This window comes from Alligator mississippiensis, chromosome 1 (genome assembly GCF_030867095.1).
Source record: "Alligator mississippiensis isolate rAllMis1 chromosome 1, rAllMis1, whole genome shotgun sequence".
NCBI classification, from domain to species: Eukaryota; Metazoa; Chordata; order Crocodylia; family Alligatoridae; genus Alligator; species Alligator mississippiensis.
Window position 1 is genome coordinate 135,188,886 of NC_081824.1, and position 20,461 is coordinate 135,209,346.

The 20,461-nt window shown below is 41.2% G+C and overlaps 1 protein-coding gene across 10 annotated transcripts in view; it reads left to right on the forward strand.

Moving 5' to 3' along the window:
- The window catches only part of ARID1B (AT-rich interaction domain 1B), a 432,896-nt gene that overhangs the window by 31,896 nt on the left and 380,539 nt on the right, over positions 1-20,461 (forward strand). For all 10 annotated transcript variants that reach the window (XM_059714373.1, XM_059714361.1, XM_059714369.1 and 7 more), the window contains exon 2: positions 8,251-8,445. In XM_059714373.1, coding sequence (XP_059570356.1) covers positions 8,251-8,445 — 195 coding nt within the window. The remainder of the gene's footprint in view (positions 1-8,250; positions 8,446-20,461) is intronic.

Here is a 20,461-nt window from a genome sequence, read left to right on the forward strand (position 1 = left end):
AAGTTTTAAAATTGCATGTAAGCAAATGTATCTGACATTGGCGATTAAATACCATAATAAAGACATAAAAGATTACAATACCACTTTTGAAAGAACAGGAACAAAAATTTCTCAATGTGATACTTGAAGAATTGTATAAATATCTGGGGTTTAAAAGAAACCTATATTGGAAATGACAGTGGGCAAGGGGAGTATAAACAAAATGTAAGGTCCAGAGTCCTGAGGCTTGCTAGAAAAAATACGGAGAGCCAAAAATCAGATGGGCAAATACTAGCCCATAGTGGGACAAGCTTTTTGGCAAACCACAAATTAGCTGTGCGCCCTTCCCAAGTACCACTCTGATCTCCTGCCCAATCTACTGCTATGCTTAGTGCTTGTTACTCTGTACTCCCTGTCCAATCACCTCCTTTGCTTTCTGCTTCCTGTCCTGTTCTTCCTGCCTAGTCTTCCTCTCTGTTCCCTGCTTCTTACCCTTTCAGCTGCTGTGCTGCCTGTCCATTCTCTGATCTGCCAGGTGTCCCACACAGAGGCTGCCCGTGCCACTTGTGGCCTTCATGTTGCAGGCTGGCCATTCTTGTGCTAGCCAAATCATTGAAAAGAGAATAAAAAAATCCTCTATATTAGGGGTTTTCAACCTTTTTTAATAAGTGTACCCCTTCTGACTCAAAGTTTCAGCTCTTGTACTCTCTTCTACTTTTTTTTTCTTGTTTTTAACGAGGGCGGGGTGGATTGAGGCCTCCCCAGTGTGGAAGACAGTGGGGCTGGGGCAGGCGCTGCATAGATGGGGTGGGATGCGGATGGAGCAATGAGCAGCTTGGGGGGGTGCAGGGAAGAAGGGGTGGCTCCCACCGCTCAGTGCACCTCAGGAGGGCATGGGGGACGTATGCCTTCTGATCTGCATGTGGGGTGGGCTGGGCTGGGCTGCCCCAGTGGTGGGGGAGAGAGTGGGGCTGGGGAAGGGGCAGGGGCTGCCCAGCCGGGGCAGGACAGACTGAGCCATACAGCGGGGGCTGGGAGGTGACTCCCGCTGTTGTTTGCACCCCCGATCTGTATGGGGAAGGCTGGGGCAGCATCAGACTCTTCCTGATGGGGGCTGGACTAGGCTGTACTCGAGGCGGGTGGTAATGGTACTGGAAGGAGGGTTGCGGGGCTAAGGCGAATTCTGGTGCAGCTGCAACCCCTTCTCTCCCCACATAGCCCTGCTCCTATAGGCTCCTACAGTGAGGGAGAGAGCAGGGTAGGGGCAGGCACTGTACAGCTGGGCAGAGCCTGTGACTGAGCCCCCCAGGAGGGCATGGGGAGTGGGTGCATGCCTTTGGATCTGCACGCAGGGTGGGCTAGAGCCAAGGCAGCGCTGGGCTCTTCCCGGTGGTGGGGGTTGTGCTTTTGGGGGAGCTATGGGAGGGGCTGCAGCCACTCCAGAATTCACCGTAGCCTCTCCAACCCACCTCCCAGTGGCACCACTGCCTGCCCTGAGCACAGCGTGACCCAGCCCCCCTATTGGGAACAGCCCAGTGCAGCCCGAGCCCACGCACAGATCTGGGGGCGCCCGCCCCCCATGCCCTCCTGGGGTGAGCATAGGGGTGGGAGGGGGGTCTGAATGGGGGGAGAGCTTGCACATGGTGGCAGCCACCTGCCACCAGTTGTTGGTTGAGGACAGCTGCCAATCAGGAGATCAAGCTGGGGTGGAAGGTGGGGAGGTGCTGTGATGTGCCATGTGGGGCTGGTGGCACCTGGCATGCCCCTCCCTCTCCCTTAAGTAAGAAGCAAATGAACCAGGGGAGACACCACTGCTGTACCCTGGGACGTGCTCCATCCCTGCTTGCCCGCGCGTACCCCCTACATCCTTTCTAAGTACTCCTGAGGGTATGCGTACCTCTGGTTGCCATCCCTGCTCTATCTGTTTATCAAGGAGGAAATAGTACTGGAGAGAATTTAGATCCAGTAATAACTGAGAAGAAAGGAAATTAATGAATACTGAAAAATTGCAGTGACACTAAAATAAAGAACAACTGAAAGTAATACATTTTTGTAAGAACAGCTTTTAATAGTCTTTAAGGCTTCCTACTCATGCTTGGGTGGCGGCGGGAGAGGGCATGTTTTAATTAGGGCTGTTCCTGGACAGCCGCTCTAATTAAGAAAAACTCACCATCATGTGTATTAAGCCCCTGCATGTTTTAAAATGGCCGTGCAATGCTGTATCTGAAGCTCATTCAATGAAGTTTAGGTAACATGCGCCTGCGGCCATTTTAAAACATGCAGGGGCTTAATATACAAGATGGTGGGACAACGCTGGACAGGTTCTAATTAGAACAGAAACGAGTATGTGTGTAGGCAGCCTAAGTGAATATTGGGAAAATGAAAATATGTATATGCATCAGTTGCTCCTGAGAGTATTTGAATTAATTAGCTATATCTATGACAACAGTAGCAATTATTTTTTAATAGACTTGGAGAACAGGTACGGAAAGGCTGGCTATTCCTGATATTTTCAAAATCAATACTGATACTGACTAATGTATATAGGAACCTTGAATATAGGGTTGGCATAGATTTATTAATTGAAAACTCTAGAAAACCTTTTTTTTTTTAATTGCATAACAAAGTTTTTATTTATATTAAAAATCCTACGTCAATGAATATTAACTTTGCAGATTCAAATACTCATTTAGGAAAGCTAGTTTGTTTCTATTCAACTTACATGCCACCCTTCCTGATAAAACTCAGGCTAGTTAACAGTAAGAGGATGGAATAACTTATAAAGCAGGAGTGACCTGAGAACAAAAATTAAATGGGAACTAGAATATCCCTGTAAAAACAGTGGCCCCCTAAACAATATTGCAGTCTATAATTTTGTTTCCTAAATGCCTGCCGAAATAAGAAAGTCTTTCATTGTGTCATGTTTCTGCTTGATAGATAACCAATCCTGAGTACCCGATGCAGGGCCCTTTCCCCAACTCTCCTGCCATGTCTTGATGTTGTTGGACATTCTAGTGAAGTGTTCAGTGGTGAAGATGCATATGCTCCCACTTGGGGTATTCACGATTTGGCAGTGGTTGATGTTGGGGCTCCGCTTTCCCTATTTCCTGTCCACATGTCAACTGTCGATATTTGAGACACGATTTTTCCACAGCTGTTTCGGCCTTCTTAGCTTTGCTCGGTGGTCAGCAATTGGTACCATGTCTCGGTGGGGTTCAACCAGCATGTGTCTACGTTAGCATGGATTTTCTCCTGTCCCTTGCCTATACCTTGCTCTCAAAGTGTTATGTCTTGAGCCAGCCCCAGCTATCAGGATCCAAGGGTCCCTGGCCCTGTGGGTCTCCTCAAGAACACAGATCCAATACCAAAAAAATAAGGAAAAGGAAGAAGCCTCCCCTCTGGAGGAATATTATCACTGAATGGGCTATAACTGCCCTGAGGGACTTAAATATGCATTCCAGTATCCCTTCTCTAGATGGCCCCTGAGCATGGCTGGAGCCTTCATATCTGCCCTTACCCGTTGGGGTTTTCCTGCCGTGTCCTAACCGGACCCCTGTGGTCCGAGAGGTCTGCTGTCTCTGTGCTCTGAGACCTTGACTACCCCAGTCTCAGTCAGCCTGGAGGCAGTCTCCTCTCCTTCTCCTGCAGCACTGTTTGTGCTTTTTAAATCCCCTGCGGCGGTACCTGTGCCTGACATCATCAGGTGGCTGATTGACAGGGAGTTTATTAACCAGCGTGGCAGTGCCGTACGTTGCTCCAGCTCCGGCACTCCCTGCCAGTAAGTTTTCTGTCTTTTCCTGGGCTCTCTGCCCAGCCTGTTTGGGGTCAGGCAGGTTTCCTGGAGTACTGGAGGACTGTGTGCGGCCCCGCCATCACACATTGCTTCTAAAAGATGCCCAGATTTGACCTCTGGAGGGCCTCAAGTGAGGGGAGTTCCAGAACTGAGGAGTGACTGGTGAGGATGACCTCCCCTCCATTTTCACCAACTGGACTCGGTGGGCTGATGGCCCTTGCAGGAGGTTGCTAATTGCTGACCTTGGGGATTGCAGTCAGGTGTATATATACTATGGTGTGGTCTTCAGTTGCATGCATTATTATTTCCACCTCACTAATGCATTCAAGTATATAGGATTGAAGGTACTTGCTGAGTTGTATTTCTCTGTTTCATTTTGTACTTGTCATTGAATATATGGCCTGAAGCCTTATTTACTGCACATTAGTAATTCCTTCTTTAGAGCAAGTTTGAATAATTTCTTCATCAGATTTTCTGTGATGTTTGACATTGTTATTCAAATGCATCAATGACTAATCTTTGGAACACCCCCTGAGACAGAAACTGTATTATTCCTACTTTGTAGCTAGCTAACTCTGGCATAGAGAGGCTAAGATAAGATGTATGCGCTAATTTTGGATGTCCAGGTTGAGGTGTCTGTTGCCTGATTTTACTGAACACTTGGTGTTCATTATGGCACACTTTATGTCCTAAGCACAGTTTTCATTAAGTTCAGTTAGAGCTGTGAGCACTCAACACTTTGGCAAATCCAATCCCCAGTGTTTCAAGTCAGGTACCCAGAAAAGGAATACCATGCTGTTGGTGACTTTTGGAAACTTTCTATTGCATGGCCCTCAATCCCCAGAGAAGGTTTATCCTCTGAACTTAATTTAGGCCAAAGTCCTATGAAAAAATTGCTATGAGAGACTATCAGAAGACATTCTTAACAGGGCTGAATCAAAGTTCCACAGGTAAACTAAATTGTGGGAACTCCAGCTTTTGAAAGGTGATTTTGTAAACTTAACGTTCTTCATTTCTTGGTGTGGGTGATAAAACTTAATAGCTTTAATAATGTACACAGGGAAGTATCTTTTGTGGACTCATTGGGAGTTTATAGATGTTCTCTGGAGGTGGTGTGTGTGTGTGTGGGGGGGGGGGGGGGGGCACTTTAATTATTGCAGCTCCAAGAGCCGCGGTAATTAAAAGCGCCCGGAGCATGACATGTATCAGCTCCCTGTCCTGAAAAACGGCGATGGGGTGCTTTGAAATAAAGCTCATCGAACAAGCTTTAGTTGTTCGTTTTTCAGTGCAGGGACTCTGATACATGTGACACTGGAGTCTGCTGGAGCACAGTAATTACCATGCTTCAGCAGACTCGATTAATCGAGTCTGCTCCGACACACTGCAATTATGGTGCATTGGAACAGCCTCCCTGCACATGTAGAGGAGCCCATTGACACCCAGTTGATCTATTGCCAGGTTTGTAACTTCCAGCTCTACTGAGCAGACATATGTAGCTTTTCTTAAGGGTATTAAGTGATAGTTTTAGTAGGTTGTTCTCCTCTAAATGGATGAGTCAGTGAATGGTGTTGCTGTGCACATTTTGCCATTAAGTTGCACAGCCCCTTCCCAACTGCAGAAGAATGGGGAGACTTGGAAATCTCAAATTCTCTTGCAGAAGGAAATATTCTTTCACGAGCAGGGACATTCACTTCTTCCAAAAGAAACCCAAAGCTTCTTCTCCAGCCTTTCTCTTCTACCTCCTCCCCAGCCTCTTGCTCCCAGCTGCCTTCTCATTAAGTCATTCACCAGTGTCTTTCTATTTTTGGTTGAGTCTCCGTCTTCATCCTTCCCAGCCCATCCCTATGTTGCCCACGTAGTAGTACCCTGTCAACCTAATTTCCCAGCTTCAAAGCATGGAGTGCTAGTTAGCAAAGTGGTTTTGGGCATTTTTAACGTGAACATAAAAAAATCTTTTTCTCTGACCTTATTCTGAGATATGACTGAACTGCTCTTGCCAACATTTCAAGTGTCATACAGGTACCTCAAGCCGATACCTACCTTGAAAAAACTTGGACCAAATGGTTAGTTTGGCAAAGTTATATGCTACTAAAAACAACCTATCTTTTTGGAAAATGTCAGGTGACTTGAACTCTAGAATATATTTGATACTATGTAGCAGAAAATGTTAAACTTGAAATTTACTAGTAATTGAAATGGATTTAGATATGAATGCTGTCTCATGGGTTTAAACACAGAAGCGGTATTCTATTAGAAAAGATGAGTATCATGATAAGAATGTTTTGAGTTAGGAAATACTGTCATGAAATAAACTACAGGAATGTTAAGTCTAGTTTATGTAGCTTAATGATTTAGGAGGAGGAAATCACAGAAAATGCTAAGTTGGGAAGTGTTGCAAACATTATTATGAGAATATAAAAATAATTTCTGACTTACAGAGAGGAAAAGGGGCACTACTCAGTGACATGCAGTGAGAAAAGATACAGAGTAATAATGTAGTAAAAATAATTTAAAATATCAAATATAAAAATCAAAGGAGAAATTTGGTGAAAGCAGCTTGGGAGTAATAGTGAATTAATAATTAGTGAACAGCATGCAATTTAATATGGTAGCAAAAAATGCCAGTGTGCTTTTTGGAATGAATAGAGATGTCATGTCAAAGGAGGTAGTACTTCCCATGTACACACATATCTGTGAGATGATCCTACATAAAATGCTTCATTTAGTATTGGGTTCTTTCTAAATATAAATATATTGCCGGGTGGGAAGGATCTGCTCTACAGAAATTTGAAGGGTGTAAACAAGGAGAAAAAATGTAAGTGTATTGCAAGAACAAATCGCAGTAGGAGAAATCAGAAAAAATAGACTTCCATGGAAAAAAACAGTGGCAGAACTCTTTTAGGGCAGACAGTAATATGTAAAATGGAGTAATGAAAGATATGGGACACTTTACAAATATAGACTGGCAAAATTTTAGAAGAACTGTCTTTCACTTGCGGAGGAAAGAATTGGGATCAAGTAATGGTCTTTCCTTTTTCTAATTTCTCAAATTCCAAGAAATCTCTGCTTTTTCTATTTTTTTCCACATGCTGTACGCTCCCAAATAAAGCACACACCTTATTTTGCGAAGGCAGAATGAAGAAAAGAAAAGAGATTATTACAGAGCCTTCCCTGCCTGAGCATGGGCTCACCATGGCTGAATGCTCCCAGCTACATGCAGAAGTGCCAGAGTCCACTTCTCAGAACCACTTGCCCTTTCCTTGCAGCTGCACAGCTAGAGATATAACCCTATCACAGCTGCTGCTGAATTGGCTGCCCTGTCAAAAGCTGCAAGCAGAGGGTGAAATGATGAGGAATGAATGCCATCCCTCCTGCATGGGATGGGGAAGGGAGCACAGCCCCCAGCAGCTGTTCTAGAGTCCTTGTGCCTACATTCTGGCGCAGAAATTACCTTTCTTGCTTAAAGCTTGCACCCCAATTTTGGATGGCAGTTTTTTGGGAAAGGGGTATATGCATGTAAATATGGTAATTAAGATAATACTGTGGTAGGTTTCCTCCCCACCCCCAACTTTTAAGCATAACATTAATGTGTACTTGTGTTCCTGCACATGCACATTTGAAGGAAAAATATTGAATAGGTACTAACAGAGCCCTACTCATCAGTGTATTATATTGATCTGATTTAGTGGCTCCTTAGCTGTAAAAGATGAAGGTGGTATGTCACAGAGTGGTTGAAACCAGTTAGGAAGTTTTGAGGTGCCAAAAAAATTAATAAAAAACCCTAAGACATTCTAATACTAGATTTCCTGAGGTCTGTCAGGGAAGCAAATAAGCTTGCATGTGAAATGTGGTTTATGACTTGCCTTATGATCTGGAAGCTTGTTAATGCACATGATTTATGTGGAAGTGCTCTGAAATGCAACATCTCATACTTAATAACATTTGGCAACTTTTTTTTCCCCTTTCTATATTCCTTTTAATTAAAAAGCTAGCCACTTTCTTCAGGTTAAAAGGTTTGCACAGGACTTGTATATTTATACTTACATAAAGTCATCTAGCTGGAAAAAATACTTTTTAAAGTTAGTGTTGTTGATTATAGTTCAGTTAATTTTTTTTTAAGCTTAAATTTTCAGATAATTATCAGACTTAGGTTGCTTATGTAGGTAAAAGAAATTTAGATGCCATTTTTCTCCCTCTGTTCATTTGTACCAAGTGTTCTTTTCGGATCTTATTGCAGTCCTCCATAGGCTTTTTCCTCTAAACTCTTTTCCAGTTAATGTGAGAATTGGAATATTCTATTTTTACAACTCTTATGCTTCACTGTATTTTATATGCGGACTTATTGTTCTGTTTGTTCAAAAAAAAAGGTTGTTTTTACTGAATGATTGCAAATATAATCCGCTCTTAATATGTCTGGCTTTTCTAACTTCTTCCTTCAGCATGTTTAAAACTGTTGTTTGCTTGTGTTTTAATAACAGGGCAGCCCAATGGATCCAATGGTAATGAAGAGACCTCAGTTATATGGAATGGGCAGTAACCCTCATTCTCAGACACAGCAAAGCAGTCCATACCCAGGGCAGTCATACGGCCCTCCAGGACCCCAGCGATATCCAATGGCAATGCAGGGACGGACCCCAGCTGCCATGGGTGGAATGCAGTATCCACAGCAACAGGTTTGTAGAGGATTTTTCTGCGTTGCTTTGGTTTCCCGTCTTTTCCTCTCCTCCTCTGCCATTCTATTTAATGTACAGGCTACAAGAAAATTGTCAGAACAAACTTCCTTTTTCAGAATGAAAGTAAAGGGATATTTTAAAAACAAATCTGTATATTCATGGCCAGAATTTGTTTACTCAAATTACATCCCAACTCTAAACTAATTAATATGCTATTGACTTCACTTTAAAGAGAGGAACACCACTGAAGTTTCTCTTTGGTTGACATCACTGTGTCTTTTTCTGGATATTTTGTGTCCACATAAATACACACTCTTCCTTCTCTTTCCCTACACTGAATGTGTTTCTTCATCTGCAAGAAGAAAAACTCTGAACTTAAGCTAGTACAGCACCAGTTTACTGACACGAGACCAATATTGTCTGTTGTGCAAGAGCCTATCATGTCTTTGCATCAGAGTTGTGCGTGTGGTTTTTTTGTTGTTGTTTTTTGCAGAGCTTTCTGTGTATTTATTCTTTTTCTGTCTTTCTTTACAAAAAAGGTCTTTGACTTGATATCAGAGGACATATAAATGTAACTCTCTCCCTTAGTTGGATTTCAGTGTTGATGGTGACCTTTTCATACCCTTTTTAAGAGGGTTAATTACCCACATTTGCAGCACATATTAGAGAAGATGTAGTGATTGTTTTCTGAAGGGGAAAATAGATGAAGGTTATCCAGAAAGTGTGTTGGCATATTTCTGCTAGATTGTGTATTAGGCTTGCTACTGCAGACTGTGAGACTTCTATACTTCATTGTAAATACAAGACTTTTTTATAACAAATGGAAAATGGTGTATTTTCTCTACTTGAGGTTAGCTAGTTGCAAATAATTTGCTGTGTATGGTTTTTTTAAATGTAGACAAGGATAGAAAATAATGGTCTGTCAGAAAAAAAATGCTTTTTATGAATTAGTTCATGATTTCAGATGCACTCTTCTGATGAGTTTATAACATTTTATCATCTTTTTTTCATTAGATTTATTTTTTAAGTAGATGTCTACTTGTTTTGAAGAGGTGATTTGGTTTAAAGGCAGCAAACACCATACTTTGTTGCCAGCTTAATATAGCAAAGGCATTTTGCCAGTTTAGTAAATGGTGCACAGTTATTATCAGACAGGGAGGCAGAAAAAGGAACCTACCATTCTCTGTGTAGCTACAGCCAAAGTAAAGTTATTAAAACACATTTTTTATTTTTAAAAGAATTATTCCTATGTTATATAGATATGTGTTGAATTTTTCACTTCATTTGCTAATTGCTTGATAATTGTAAATTATCCGTCAGCAAGCAGTGACCTGGCACAGTGATTGGCTGCTGGCCCTATCTGTCTTCTCATGGCATTAATATAATTGGCTGAGTAACATTACAGTTATGATTACTAATGCTCTTCAGGGAAAAAGTGAGAGGATAATTATGACATTGAATTTTTATTGAACGGACATCACCACCTAGGCACAATCTTGTTTTGGACAGCCTCCAAAGCTTCATGTCTTTGGTTTGTGAACCTCTAATGGTCTGAATCCAGTACTTTTCATATTGCTCATATATTACCACCTTTCTACAAAGGATTAAAATGCAGGAATGCAGGTTTGTAAATTGAATTGCCAACTTACCAGCTGAGTGGTAAGTTGTCTTTGGCTCAGGATACCACAGTTTGATTCCTGGCTGGAATTTTATTCCTGTGACATGAATATTAAATAAGAGAAGGCCAGTAATGCTTGTTTAAAATTGGTTGCATAGCATGTGTATGCTTTTTAAATATTACTTTATAAGATCAGCAGTTTCAGAGAGCAGTCATTCAGTGTTTTAAACGGGAGCTTTTTATGATATCTCAGATTGGGCATATCATAAATATCTTAGGACATAAATGATGTCCTAAGAATTATACAGCACTCTTGAAAACCTGATGGGGTGAGATATGCAACCTTAAACATGTACATTGTACTGATTTAAATCTTATCAGTTTGCAGCTTTGGGCAGGTCTAATTTGAGAGTGGACAGGACTATACTTTGGAGACAAGGAAGGGAGAAATTACTTCCTTGGGAAATCAGCTTTATTTTGTATTGCATTTTTTAAAGTGACATTTTCAAACGTTAGAATAAATCCTGGACAGAATTCAAGAAAAGTGGATAAAGAAATTTGGTAGAAGCTGTTTTATGCTCTGGCATACTATCTGTATACAAATGTAATTTAGAAGTCTCCATTCTGTGAAATGAGATGAGTAGAATTCTCCAAAACTCTAAACACTTCTGAGGTTTGAAGGAAGAAGTCATTGAAATTGTAATTTACTTCTTTGATTAACTACGGAGGTTGATGAAGGGAATGCAGTGGATACAGCGTATCTAGACTTCAGCAAGGCTTTTGACAAGGTCCCACATGACCTCCTCATAAACAGATTGGAGAAATTTTATAGAATACTATAAGATGGATGAACAACTGGCTCAATGGCCACAAGCAAATGTAATTATAAATGGATCCATGTCAGAATGCCAGGAGGTTTTGAGTGGAATTCCACAGGGGTCTGTCTTGGGTCCAGTGTTGTTCAATGTGTTAGTTAACAATTTGGATGCTGGCACTGAGAGCTTCTTGAGCAGGTTTGCAGACAACATCAAACCAAGAAAGATTTTGAACACGGAGGACAGGAGCACAATTCAGAAGGATATGGACAGAATGGAAAGGTGAGCTGAAGCTAACAGGATGAAGTTCAGTGCTGAGAAATGCAAGGTGCTACACGTCATGAAAAATAAAGATACAAATACCAAATGGATGAGCCCTGGCTAGGTGGCAGCACTGCAGATGAGGATCTGGGAGTCTTGGTAGATCACAGACTCAATACAAGTCTAGCGTGATGCAGCTGCACAAAAGGCGAATATGTTTTTGGAATGAATCAATAGAAGCATCACAGCATCTCTATACTCAGCACTGGTTAGGCCTCATCTAGAGTATTGTGTTCAATTTTGGGTTCCATATAAAAAAAGGGTGTTGAAAAGTTGAGAGGGTCCAGAGGTAGGTGACAAAAATGTGGAAGGTCTTGGAAGGCAAGTTATACAAGGAAACGCTTAAGAAGCTACGCATAGCTTATGGGAAACAAACTTGAGAGGAACTGATAACCGTTTTCGAATACTTGAAGGGCTGCCACAACGAAGAGGAAAACCACCTTTTCTCTTTTACTGCAGACTGTAGGCTTGAAGTTGCTGCAAAATAGGTTTAGATTGGATATTGGGGAAGAACGTCTTAATTGTGACAACAGGGAGGCAGGGGAATAGACTAGGGAAGTTGTGGACTCTCCTTCACTGGAGGTATTCAGGAAGAGGTCAGACAGCCAGTACATGAGGATGGCCTATGCATAGCTATGCATGTGTTGTGCTGTGGGTATTTGCCAGGTGTCTGGGCTTTGCTTGTTTAGTGCACTGGGCTGGGAAGGAACTCTTGCCTACCTGTCCTCCCCACCACCTGTGTCAAAGTTTTTTTCCCCTAAGTCTTCCTCAGAGGCATTGGTTGGTGGGTGGCCAAGGCTTGGGGCTGGGACTGGCGCGTGTCAATGCTCTTGCTGATACTTAAACCTGGAGGTTCCTGGCTAGAGGGTTTTGTCCTTCTGCTCAGGGTCGGTCATTTACCACATTTGGGGTCAGGAAGGAATTTTACCTCATGGTTAGATTAGTATGGACTGTGGGGGGTTTTCCCTTCTTTATAGTAGGGGACATAGTCCTTTTCCTGGACTCTCCTGAGTATATGTTAACAACATTTACAGCAGCAAAATGTTGGCTGTTATGGTCCCCCTGTTTTATCTGTGGCAGGTTAGGGTATTATGTCTTATTTTGCATCAGGGCTCACTGTCTAGTTTTGCTAAGAGATTAGACAATAGATTTGTAGAGGACGGTTTGGATAGTGATGATCCTGCCTCAGGCACGGGGTTGGACTAGATGACCTATGGGAGTCCCTTTCAGCCCTGCTTCTCTATGAATCCTGAATCAATTTTAGCTACAAGGTCCTGTAGTTTGGGGTTAGAGTTGTCTGCACTGGCAGATTTTAGCTTCCAGGTCTGGTGCTGGACATGGTAAATGAAGAAATAAAGGAAATAAGGAAAGAATTGAAACAGTCAGTTAACGTGAATGGAAATGACTGATCAGGCAAATTCAAGTAAATAAGTTTTCTTATTAAATGTGATTATTTTTACTTTGTAAAAGAAAATAGTATCTTCATCCATGCTGATGAAGATCCAATCCAAAGATGTAACAAAAAAGTATGATAAGGAAAGGAGGCTTTGCTCTCTGTTCAGACGACAGATAGAATGTGAAAAAAACACATAAGTGCAGTCATCTTAAACTTCAGAGGTGTTAAGCACCGTTGTTGAGGGAGGAGGAGGTCTAATAATATGGCAAAATGAAAAGTTCTTTTGCAACTGCTCTGAGCTTCATGTAGTTTTGATATAGGAGAGGAAAAAGAATGATGTCATTAGCCTTCATCTGTGGCTTTCAGCACTTCATGGGAATCCTAAGACAGTGGTTGTCAGCCAGGGGTATACGTACCCCTAGGGGTACTTAAAAAGGTTGTAGGGAGTATCGGCAGGCTCCTGCCGCTGTGCGCACCCTGGCAGATGCCTGGGGGGCATGTACCCCCTGATCTATGCATAGGATGGAGGTGGCTGCAGCTGCATGTTGGGCTTTGTGCATCACTGCAGCTGCCCCAGGAGTGGTGCGACACCACGTGCCTGCCACCTCCAGGCTGCACTGTGCCCCCTGCCCACCTGGCAGTGGGACACACATGATGTTGCATCGCTCCTGGGGCAGCTTCAGAGACACTCAAAGCCCAGCGCACAGCAGCAGCTGCCTTCACCCCACAAACAGATCAGGGAGCATGTGCCCCCCAGGCCTCTGCTGGGGTCCACGCAGAGGTGAGAGCCCCCCTCCCCGCACCCATGGATGAGCTGCCCAGGCTCCAATTGTCCTACAACCCAACCCGGCCCGGCCAGGGCCTCATTCACCCCAGCCTCTGCCCTGGCTGTGCCCCAGTCCCTCCCTTACTGCGGGGGCCTCGATTTTCTTTGTGCTTAGTTTTTCAAGCACTACAGGAAAATATTAAAATGTTTTAAAAATAATAATTAAAATTTTGTTTTAGAAATAATAATTAAAATGAAAATAATAGCATAAACATCTCTATTCAGATTTTTTCTTTCCTTTTTCTTTTTTTATGCATGTATATTTGTTTGACGGTATTTATTTTGTAGTTTTCTAGGAAGCAGAGTTGTGGCTGTGATGGTACCTTGCTTCTCTCATATTACTTTTCATATGTAAGGTACCTATAACACTTTATACTGAAATTGGATTTTGTTAGCTTAAAAAAAAGTGGGAAGGAGACAGACTACAACAGTTCTTAGAAGATGGTAGAGAGTTTCAGCAAAGCCTGAGTTTATATACATATGAAAGAATTCAATGGTCCCTTTGATTCTGTGGTGTGCCTGTTTAATCTGTTGATCATTAGATAATTGCTGTTCAGGATGTATTAAAAAATTCTTATGTACTTGATGGACTGGAACAACATCTTACTGTGTAAATAAGATTGCGTTGTGATGCATAGAAAATAGGAAATAGTTGCACGGATCTGTACAATAGACACTCTTACTAGGCATTTGAAGCTTAATATATCTGCACTCCTAATTTAGGTTCTGATCCTGTAATTGACACTGTGCAGGGACCCCTGATCCCCCCTTTGAGCCTGTTTACATTGAGTCCATTGGAAGCCTGGGAGCCCTGGCTTTTCTTTGAAATGCCCAAAGACTTTAAAATTAAAATGGGGAGTAAACCCTTGACATCCTCAATACTGCAGAAATCCACCTTTGGTGTTTTATACCTTTAAAAACCAGGATTCAAATACCTGGGGACAGATCTTATATGTTTGTTTATTTTGTGTGTGTGTATGCACTTTTTGGGGGTTGATTAGGAGAAGCTTGTCTTCTGGTTTGAGATCTTATATGACAGGTTTCAACTTGAAGTAACTTTTAAGGGTACAGGAAAGTTATAAAACCTCTGGGAATGTACAGTAGGGGTTTATTATACTGGAAACTGCAAGTCAACCAGAACTATAGCAGTACCAATATGATTACCTCATTTAGAAAGGAGTTTTCAGTGCTCATATTGGGTAATGTCCCAGATTGGAAATGTCGAATTTACGCCAAGGAAATCAATTGGCTGTTGGCTGAGAAGGTAGAATTTTAAAGCTAGCAAATACTAATATATTTTCTGCTGGGTGCCTGGTTGTATGTGTATGCTACTTTCTGAAATCTTAATTCCAGAAGATTGGAGTGTGCCAAGGAGGTGATGTTAGGGATAATGACTTTGCTTCAACCTAGTAATTTGAAACTAATGCATATACACAAGGAAAACAAGTCAAGTGGTACACACATGGCCTTCACTTGTGTTTGTGTGTGTGTTGCCTTTACACTACAATAAAATTATAGATTACAATTGTTCATGTTCTGAAATTGCTTGTCGTTGATATATTGGTGGGAGTGTAGATGGGAGAATGTGTGGAGCTAGGAGGAGAATATGAATTCTGATTTAGCTATTTTGGAAGGCTGGTGTCTGTAATCTTAAATGACCCAGAGAGGGCAAAATATTGGGATTTGCATCTTCTTCTTATAGCCTAGGTATTTGTTACCCCCCCAAAAAGTGAGAATTTTTTGCTAGAAGTTTGGAAATATTTGGAATGTTAAGCCTGGTATTTCTTGTTTTTGCTGGAGGACTTGGTGGAGTTCTTGATAATCGATTATAACCTTTCTCAGCTTTTATTTAAAAGGAAGGTGGTTGACTTGTTAAAAAGATTACTTTTCCCCCTAACTTTTCTAGCATACTTAACTTCCATTGACATCAGTTAAAATAAAAATATCTCATTCCAGTAAGGTTTCACTTGAACTATGTTTCTGTCATCTTTCCAATCTAACATAATCTACCCAGGGAAAACATGGTATATGAAATAACAAGCTGGGGAAAAAAATCCTATTAGGATGGGGGCAGACCTTGAAGGCTTCCTTTTTATGCATCATAAATAAAGGAAGAAAAAGGGCAGAGCCCCATTTTGTTTCTTTTTTCAGGTTATCTTTTAAAAGAAGATCTTTCAGTGCTCATGCGTTAATGATTTAAAAAAATCAGAGTTGTCCTTTGTCTTGTAAAAGAGATAGTATTTTATATTTTAGATTTAGAGAAACATTAAGAACTGTGTTACGCAGACGGTTGGAAAATATTTAGTCTGTTCCTTTCTCTCGGGTGCTAAGCCTCATTGACTAAATTGAAGAGAAAAAAAAGGCTCTTACTTTAGTTCATGGCAGGGTAAGCCTTTATGTTGTATTGTCTCCTTTAGAATTATCCCTTCCATTGAATGTAATTCACTCTATGGAGGGAGGTGAGCATAGATTACAGATAATCACAGAATCAAATTTGACATAAATTGGGGTCTTTATGGTAGCTTAGCTCTTCATTTTAACACACTGGTCATCTGACATTTGTTTATTGAAGAAAATCCCTGAAGTAGCAGAAGTGTATTGTTATGGTAAATAGAAACATTTCGGAGGTTTCTATGATTTCTTTAAAACTGTAGAAAAAGCTGTAACCTAAGCAGAAAGTTGCTGCGTCCTCAAGGAAAACAGATCTCCTTCAGTTGGGTAGCAGAATGCTATCTTGGAAGTGATATATAAGGCCAGATTCTGTCTTACTACTTCACAGATGTTCGTTAAATTCTAATTTTGCATTGATCATCAAGTGAGCAGCACTTGACATTTGTGCAGAAAATATATAATAAATATGTTTTGCAAAATAAGCACAGCTGATTATAAATAAGTTATTGTTCTTTAATTTGAAAATCTTGATAGACATAATCCAGTTTGTGCTGATGAACCCGACTGAAACTGGTGCTCATGGAAGTGATGTCAGAAAGAGAGAAGAAGGCCTACAGATGCCAATGTTGGTCATTTGGAGTAGTTGCTATTTTAGGAAGTGTCAAGGCATAACTCTCCCTTGGCTCAAGGATGTTGTTGCTGTCATTTGAAGTAGTGTTTAGCTAGTAAACTTAGTTTTCAATTATTGTCAGGGACAGAGGGCAGTTTTCTGTCTTCTGAGTAAAGCAGGAAAATAATTTAGTTATGAACAGCTCATTTTACTTGGCAACTTGAGACATGGATTAAAGCATATACATTCAAAATAAAATAAGTGTCCTGTTTCACGAGAAGCGTGCCATAGTGTGCTGTTTAACAGCTGCAAGTTAATAATGGCTGTACAAGAGGGTTTTAAAGTTTTAGGTAAAGAATAATTAGCAGTTACATGTTCATATTAGACATGTAGCAGCTCTCTGATTGATTGTATTTATCAGAGAATTTTTTTGTGGTCAAAATATTGTAACTATATCTACAGCCAACATATATACATTTAATGCTATGCTTCCTGTTAAGTCCCCAATGGGCATGCTGACATTTTTACATGTAGCTGATACGATTTTATCGGCAGATCGTATCAATTGTCCATAAATCTGAACTAGCCTGGTAGATGCAAGGGAGTTGTCAGTATTTAATTTTTAAAATGATAGAAGTGTATTTCCCATGGCTAAAAGTTGAACTTCGGATAAGGAGTGAAATCCTAGCTTTCAAAACAATGAGAGTTTTGCCATTGGCTTCCATGGAGTCAGGATTTCACCCAAAGCCCCTGGTTCTGATCCTGTCCTGGTGGAGTTCAGCTGAGTTGCACTTAATTGCCACTGATCAGACTCAGCCCCATGAGGTTTAATATGGAGAATTCCAGAATGGAATATGTCTAGTGCTTTTCTCTGGCAACAGAAGAGATCAGATGAAGCCTGTAGTGCAAACATTATTGTGTTTAATTACCTTATGCTGCCTGTTTGTAAAAAGTAAGCACAAGTACTTTCCAAATTTCAGTAGTTTATCTTTTTTATTATTTTTATTTTATAAAAATACTTAAAACTTCTAGCTATTGTGTAAAATCTTCAAAAGTCCCTGAGTGACTCAGGAGACCCTTTCATTTCTCAAAGTGACTTAAGTGTACAGGAGCCAAAATATCACTGGAACTTAAATACTAGTAACTTGGAAAGTCCTCTGGATTCTTATACATTTTTACCTAATACTTCTGTATTAAACAGAATGATTTATTTTCTAGAGCAAGCATAGTGCCTTAAATGGAACTGATGTTGCTAATTCAACATAAGTTTTAAAACTAAATAGAGCCCTTATACTTTATTTGGTTCACCTTTTTGTGGCCTAGGAGGGTATACTATATAGTACCTGTAGATGTTTAGTTAAGCAACCATAATTTTAGATTTGTATTATTTTACATGTTTAGGATGCTAGACAAGAATGAGTGATGTATTGCTTTTGAGTCAACTTACAGTATCAAGCCCTTTATACAGTACAGTATTTTGACTGTCTTACATTGCTCTTGGTAAGTTAGAACAATGTAGTCTAGGAATTATGCAAGAGGCAAGGCTTTTTTAGGATGTGATATCTTTTATTGGACCCACTGCATGGCTGGAATAAAGTTAGACAGGCTTTCTAGTGCAAGACACAGAGGGTATAGCTACACATGTGCTTTACCTCAAAGTTGACTAATTAGCTTAGTAGCAAAGTGTCACAGTATTAGGACGCAGTAAACAGATTAACTCTGTCATAGGATAGTACTGTCAGGGACAGTACTATGGCAGAGTAAATAACTGTAATCAGACACTCATGTAGACCAGGACCGTGGGTGGAAATTGTGCCCGGTCAGCCCAGGAAGCGTGGGGTCAGACCTCTGCCTGCCGCCTAGTCACACAACTCCACATGTTCAGCACTCTCATGCCCCAGCCAGTCCCAGTGCCACCCCAAGTCTGTTGCCAGCCCGGGCCTGCTGTGCCCCAGTTCAAAGTCCTGCTGTACCTTGTGCATGTAAAGATGCTGTACGTGGGAGCAGTTAACTCTGGTGCAAACTGCTCCAGAGTGTATTGCTAATTGCATGTGTAGATACACCCAGTGTAAAGAAGAATTCTTATGATTCAGATGTCTTGCATTTGAAAGCTTTTGTCTAATTGTATTCTAGCCATGCATGCAGTTGGTCCAATAAAAGATATCACCCCAAAAAATCATTGGTTCTCACTTAGATTTTTCTTTTAACTTAATTGACATTCATTTAAAGAGTAATTTGACCTTTTTGAATTGAAAACTACTTTATGCAGATATGGCAAATACTTTAGGAAAGTAGACAGTCTTTTCCAACTGTGTTTAATATAGCCAACGTTTAAATTGCATAAGTTCATGGAAGATCAAATTTGACTAATATGCTTGTGACTATTTTTACTGGATTTACCCCAAGAGTTGTGAAATGTGTGTGTTTTCAGGGACACAGGAAGATCCCAAGTTAAAAAAATACATGATGTTTACCTTTCTATTTTTTTTTTAAGGGGAAATTAAAATAAGGTGCAGATGGCATAAAGGGAAAAAACCTGTGTTAAAAGCTATAAGCATTGATGTTGTATAAGCAGCTGTTCTGTTGGCCTGAACGTTACCACTTCTTTCCTGGAGCTTCATTTTCACTTAATGCTTACATGTTTTGTTTCAAATTAAAGCAGGAATTTTACATTCGTGCATTAATGATTCTAGGCATTTGACCTATGAATCCTCTGAAACGTTAAAAATGAGTGGTAGGAAGATAAATTTAAGGTCTCATTTCTGTATGTTCCTTTTTTTTCTGTTTTTACTTAGCAGTTTTACACACATTGCACTGCTTTTTAAAGGGCAAGGTTCATAAGAGGTGTTTAATCAACTATTTAAAAAGTGTGTGCGCACATGAAAATGAATTAAAATGTTTACTGTAACATGTGCTTGAGAAAAAGAAAGTGATCTCTGGCTTTGATATTTATGTCAAAGGGCAATCTGAACCTCTTGTTACTATGCTCCACAGAACAGAGAGAGCTTTCCACTTCCTGCTTCTAAAAACTTAATATAAACCTGTATTTTGAGAAAATTTCAATCAAAATAAACAAGGTTTAGGCAGCCAGTCCAGGAATCTATTGTTTTAATTACAGAAGTAATATATTTAATTATAGAAGTAAGGTATGGATGGCTTCTTATTTATGTATTTGTCCACATGCGTGTGTGTATGTGTGCGTGCGTCTTTAGAGTTCTTGCTTCCCCAGCGACAATTCCAGCACCTATCTACTGCTGCTCCTAGCTTTCCCAACAAGCAGCACAGTAAAACTGTTGGGATTTTTGATGATTTCACTGTCACAGGGTGCTAAAGCACCAGTGGAAACTAACCAGTGTATATTTAGTCCATTCTATTTTATCTACTGCTTGGCCAAACTTTGAATAAAAAAAGGCAGAAGTACTCAATGTCCCTTCCTGTTTAGGAAGCACTTAGTGCAGTAGTGCTCAATCTTTTGTCCCCGTGGGCCAAATGAGTGGTGTAGGGCCAATCTATAGGCTAGATCAGGCCCCACACCCCAGGATCAGGCCCTGTGCTGCCTACCCCTGGCACTGTGCCATCTTTGCACAGACCCACACACCTGTCTTGGGTCCCACATTGCCTATGCCAAGCCCCATGTTCCTGGATTGGGCCCATTCCATCACTGCCCAGATTAGGCTCTGTGATACCCCTGCCTGGCTCTGTGCACCTGGATCAGGCCCATGCCAATCCCACCCAGATTGAGTTTACATTGCCCCTACCTGGATCAGGTCCTGCACCATCCCCACCTGGCCTTACACTCCTGGATTGGGCCCATGTTTCTCCTGCCCAGACTGGGCACCAGGCTGCCCCGTCCTGGCCTTGTGCACCCTGCTTGGTTCCTGTGCCATCCTCATCTGACCTCACTTGCTGGGATCAGGTCTCATTTTTGTCTTGTGTGCCCAGATTGGCCCCAAACCACGCTGTGTGCCTGATCTAGCATGCCAGTGGGGTTCCCCACAGGTCTGGATACTTAGCAGCAGGGGAGCAACAATTAACACTG